A 6,000-nucleotide genomic window follows, 5' to 3' on the forward strand; every position below is an offset into this window, starting at 1 on the left:
CGTAGGGAAAAAGTGATCTATTCTCACTTTACAGATGAGAAGGTTGCACTCAGGGAGATTAAGGAACTTATTCAAGGTCACTCAGCTAGAAAGGGGAGGAATCATGATTCCAATTCAAACCAAGTTTGTTCCATTCCACAATACTACAAAGGCTAGAGGTTAAAAGACCTGGATTTGATTCAGAGTTACCAGTATGAATTCAAGCACATCACTTAACTTCCTAAACCTGCATTTAGAAAATAAGTCAATGGATAACACGTGAAAATACAAATGCTGTCAACTGCCACCATACAATCATGTTAAACATCTTACAATGAAAAACAAAGTGCTTCTTAGAATGGAGGTTCAAGATTACCATTTTTCCTTAAAAATAGAATTTATACAAGTGTGCAAAGTACCAAGTTATACAGAGTTTTTAAGAATCAGGGTAAATGTTCAGAAGACGTTGTGCCTTCCATAGCCACACAACAACTCTTAATACTAAGAAGAAATAAATTATCTAATATAAACACTATTTTAGTATGAACTTCCCAAATTTTTAATCAATCAGCCCCAAAATGCTCAAGACCATATCGGCAACTTTGGGCTCTCTCCACAAGTGGCAGCAAAGGTCACAAGCAGAACTAAGTAGGAAGAGCATGGATCACAAGTCCATTACTGCTGCTGCAGGAAACAACTCTGCCATTCTCTCCAGAAAGAGAGAATGTATTACATTGAAGTCAACACGTTATCATTCATATGACTGATGCAAAAAGTAATTCACTTCAACATAAGGTTATGATTTTTTTAAAAAATACCACCAGAATCCATTAGTCTTTGACAACTAAACTACTAGTAGGTCCACAAACATAACTTGAACTCTGGGATTAAGTTCAAGGACAATGTAAATCCAGTTTGTTCCTTCTGGAAATCACCACTACCAATGCTACTTCTAAAAGGAGGTTGCATATAACCATTTTTCCCCTTGAAACACTGGATCTCAAGGCATGACTTTGCTGTATTTTATGAAAGTATCTTTTCATATCATATTAATACACTGTAAATAAATTATAATTGCAAGTATTTCCCACTAATATTGTCCAAGTTTAAAAGCAATAGACACATCAAATGAACTAAAAGACCTGTTTGAAATAATTTCAAAAGAATCGTAAAAAGACTGGCTTTAAATAAATTAAAATTCTAAAAGTCTGTTTACCTGACACCGAAAATAAATAATAAATGTTCTGTTGGAACTGAAAGAATTGATAACATACTCTTGACTGTTCTCTATTTTAATCAATTTAATAAGTCACTTTACTAATTCTGAAGTACATCTTTCACCTTAAGCATTTTGACACTTTCACCAACTTTTTAAGTAAGGGTGGATTTTCTTTTTTTAATGCTTTTAATAGATCTGTCTCTCAAAATGCTGAATTAGATAAAAACTGATTGGAGAAACCTATTATCAATCTTCTCTTCATCATCAATAGATATCTGGGTAAGCCGTAGCTATATGTTGATGGGAAGGTGATAATCTTGAAGAATTTACATTAGATAATGACCTAAGTAAAATCCATTTATCTGACATCCTGTCAACTTTTTACTTTACAAGCTTGTTTTTCGTCACAACAAATATTAATGTACAGGGAAATCGTACTGTTTATTTTTATGTTAATTCAGCCTCTTCATTTCTCCCAAAATAGCAGCATTCTCCTCAGGGCTCAGATTTTTTTACATTCCCAACCGAGGGAATATCGTTGCCAGTCTTTGAAAAGTACCATCGGCTGACAGCTCCTTGCGAAAGCGCAGCCCTCCTACCAGCGCATCACACCCCCCCCCTCCCCGACCAGGTCTTGGCGAACGCCTGCAGCGCCGAACACATCCCACCCGGGCTCGGCCGCGAGCAGCACGAGCGCGCAGAGCCGGCCTCCCGCGTCCGGGGACCGACCCCACTCCCCTTCTCCGGAGCCTCGGTGCCCCGACAGGCCGCGCACTGACACTCGGACCCCCGCCCCACTCCCGGCGCAGCCGCCCGCCCACGCTCCTGCCCATGCTCAGACCTAAGCGGGCCGCGCTCGGCCGCAGGCCCTGCCCGCTTCCCTGGCCTCCCGTGAGGGGTGGGGGGCCGCAGGGCGGAAGGGCCCGGGGCCTTGGCGAGGGTCCTCCAGTAGGAGACTGGACGGAGAGGGAGCGGCGCTGGGGCGGAAGGGCCGGGGCCTGGGGGGCCAGGTCCTCCTGGAGCCGGGGTGGGGGTCCTCCGTGGGCCGTGGGAGATGGGGGCCATGGGGCGGAAGGGCACGGGGCTAGGGGTCGCGGGGGTTGGGGGAAGGGCCCGCGGCGGGGTCCTTCTGTGGGAGAAGGGGGTCTCGGGGGGCGGCTCACCCGCGGCGGCGTCCGGCTCTCCCGCGTCGCCGGCGGCGGGCGCCAGGGTGACGGCGCCGTCCCTCCACACGCGGATCTGCGCGGCCGAGCGCACCCGGCGGCGGGGCTGGCGGCGGCCGGCGTCCGCGGCGCGCAGGGAGCCGCAGCACTGGTAGCACACAGCCCACGCCTGCTCCTCGTTGATGGGCTGATTGTAGAGCCGCAGGATTTCCTCCAGGCTCAGCGCGTGCTGCGGGCCCGCGGCCGCCCCGGGGTCCGGAGGCCCCTCGCCGCCCTCCGGGCCGGCCGGCTGAGCCATCCCGTGGGTCGCGCCGCGCTCCGGGCGCCGCGTCTCCTCAGCTGCCGAGCATATTCTCCGCGCACCGCCGCCACCGCCTCATCCCCGGAACCCCGCCCAGCGGGCCGCGCGCGCCGCCGCGGGGACGGGGGTGGACGGGGCGGAGACCAGGCCGGGTACGGGCTTTAGGCCGGGCCGGAGAACCGGACAGGGGAGGGTCAGGAACGAGGCGCGATGCTGCGTACCCTACAAGACCGCAGCTAGCCGGTAGCAGCGCAATGGCGTCCGCGGACCCGCCCTCCGAGCCCCGCCCCAGGGGCGCGCCCCGCCCAGAACCCCGCCCCCACTTAGAACCCCGCCTCCATGGTCTGCCTGGGTCCTCCCCGCCCTCTGAGTCCCGCCTCTGTCCCGGGTTCTCCTGGCACACCGAGCCCCGCCCCCGGGTTGGCCCCGCCCCCGGGGGGGTCCGCCCCACCCCACCCCGCCCCGCACGTGCACCCACACCCGCGCGAACACCCGCGCCCAGGTCCAGTCTCCGCGCACTGGCCGACTTCGTAGTCCCCTGGCCTCGCCCCCCGCGTCCCCGTGCCCTGCCCTGCTCCGTCGAATACTGTCGCCATCAACGCACCGGACCGTTCGCTTGGATAACTTCCCTCTCCACTCCCAACTCCATCCTAAGCCCCATGAGGACAGGGTCTTTTCGGGTTTTGCTCACTGGCTTCTCCCAAGCGCACAGATCAGGGCCTGGGGTACAAGCTTGTTGCAAACAATCTGCAGACGTTCCCTCGGATTCGCTTGTGACGTCTGTACAACTCTTCACCAAGATGATGTTCCCAGTGACCACACGCCTCGTAGCCCAGTTAACCCAGTCTATTCATACCTCATAGAACCGATAGGACAGGGGCAAAACTGAACTGGGGCATTCAGCCATAGAATAAAAGAAGTCCTCCTAGGCCTGGGCCTCGCTGAACTCATTAAGTGCACAATAAAACACATAATTCTTAGATAAAAAAATCGCTCATTGGCAAATAAGTTTAACTGGTAACATTCCACTCTGAGACTAGTCCAGTATGAGAACCTTAGAGTTGAAAGCATCAACCAAGTAAGAAATGGATCTATACTAAGTACCAATAAACCTTCTAAGGCAGTTTTATGTGCAGTATTAATATTGCACTCTCAACAACTGCATCTTGCCATAGAAATTACAACGGTCATTGTAATGCCTAAGACACCACAGTACATACAGCAGGAGCGGGGAGAAGAGAGGAAAGCAGAAGGATATAAGAGTAAGAAATTGAAAGACGGGAGGAAAAAGTTTCTCCCTAGGCACCCTATTATAATTTCATTACAAGAGATACAAAAAAACCCTTTAAAGTAACATCACTTATGTGTTCATAATCCAATTTGTGAAAATGCATATGTGTGCCACATACCTGACGAGAAAAGGTCTAATGCCTTATATGATATAGATAGAATAGATAGATATAGATATACAAAACCTCTTGATTAAAAACATAGAAACAATTACTAAATTTTTCTAGTTTGCTTAGGCCCTGTGTGAATTTTGAAAATACAAACGGCTTTAAAATACTGACTTTTTTTGGCATCTTAGTGCCCCGACCAGGGATAGAACCCGAGCCCCCTGCAGTAGAAGAACGGAGTCTTAACCACAGGACCGCCAGAGAAGTCCCTAAAATACTAGTTTGAACAATGTAGTAAAACAGCGGGTCTACTTTTATAGACAATAGCACCATCTTCTGGCCTTATGGGATATTGCTGCAGTGTTGCGCTTGGACAACAACAGCCAAAAATCACTAACATTTTTGTCCTTTCCTCACCCCTCAAAAGACAAGCAAATGATTTAATCAGCTGAGCAATCCATGAGCCAGACACCTGCTACCCCTGGCACAGGGCAGCAAGTAAATCTCAAGTAAAGATAACGATGACAGGAAGAAGGAAGGGAGTGGAAGTGAGGAAAAGAAGCCCAAATTTTATCTCAAATGTTATCTTTAAAACCAATTCACAACAGAAGGATGTTTTTCCCTTCGTAAGTGATAATTTTTTTAAATATGAATACATTTTAGTAAGAAAAATACTTTGGTACTGACTCACAGGAATATACAATATTACATACAACAAAACGGCTTTTGTTTTGTTTTTGCCAAACACAAATTCATGACTAATATACTGTGTTTAAAGTAAACTTCTTGCCTTTGTGAGCTTATATGGAATTAAGTTGAGGCAATATGACAAGTTAAATGTTTGATCCCTCTGTATACAGTAAAAATAAAAGGTAAATCCTTAAAAAATCCTAGCTATCTTCTATTATATTGATAAATCTAGTCAATGTATACCCTGAACCCTTGATGCTTTTTTATACAAAGACAGTATAATTGTACTAATATTTATATGATTTTCAGAACCCTTTATAATTTTGATAAGCCTCACTGTCCACCACCACCACCACCCCCAGGACTCTTAGAAAGTGACTGCTGACAGCTCAAAGGCTCTCAGAGGCTGACACGATCTCTGCAGGTCCAAGCAACACTGTGGGATAACCCGGGACCTCCCCATTTTCTCATTTTCAACTCAAAATCGAAGATTCAAATACCTTTATGTACAGTATACTTTGTTCCAATTTCTGTCATTGATTTTGTTTTTGTATCCTGTGGCTTCACCACCCTTAAAAAATTGCTCTGTGTAGTTAAAATATCTGAACAACTCAAATTAACGTTTGAATGCTGTCTTCAAAGTGCCGTGAGGTCTGTGAAAAGTCTGAATATGACTTTAGTTTTCGTTGATTTTATTGTTGTATTTATTTAAAAAACAGAACCCTTGAAATGTTGTCTTATATTTAATTATCATTTTTGCAGAATAAATGTACTTCATGCTTCACACTCTTGATGTGCCAGCTGAGCTGCTCCGAGTCTTTCGGGGAGCACACTGCCTGTGCAGCCCAAGCTTATCCCAGACACTCCCAGACAATTGCTCCTAAGAGGCACATTCACCTAGAAAAGTGCACCAAAAAGGAAAAAATAGAACAGCATATTTTTTTCAGTGTTATAACCTAGATTTTTCACTGCCTACAATTATAATACCTTATAACTTTACAGTGATATTTTATACTTTCAAAGTGCTTTCTTCAGTTATACAACTTGAAGATCAGATATTATTTATCTCACAGATGACATCGTACAGATGACAAAATACAGGGCTGGTAATGAAAGATGTAGACTGGGATCCAGGCCTCCTGATCAGCCCAGCTCTTTCTGCTACACTAAAACGTCTCTCAACTAGCCCAGAACAATTTAAAAAGTCCTCACACTTCATCTCATCCTGTACCAAGCAGGAGTACAGTAAAA

General features: G+C 46.7%; 1 protein-coding gene across 4 annotated transcripts in view; it reads right to left on the reverse strand.

Moving 5' to 3' along the window:
• The window catches only part of SPIRE1 (spire type actin nucleation factor 1), a 206,698-nt gene extending 203,788 nt beyond the window's left edge, over window positions 1–2,910 (reverse strand). For all 4 annotated transcript variants that reach the window (XR_013831443.1, XM_079943535.1, XM_079943534.1 and 1 more), the window contains exon 1: window positions 2,362–2,910. Coding sequence is in view for 3 of the 4 variants with exons in the window: in XM_079943535.1 (XP_079799661.1) it covers window positions 2,362–2,659 (298 nt within the window). In the remaining variant the exon portion in view is untranslated. The remainder of the gene's footprint in view (window positions 1–2,361) is intronic.
• Window positions 2,911–6,000: the final 3,090 nt, after the last annotated feature.

This window comes from Stenella coeruleoalba (assembly GCF_951394435.1).
Source record: "Stenella coeruleoalba genome assembly, chromosome: 14".
Lineage (NCBI taxonomy): Eukaryota > Metazoa > Chordata > Mammalia > Artiodactyla > Delphinidae > Stenella > Stenella coeruleoalba.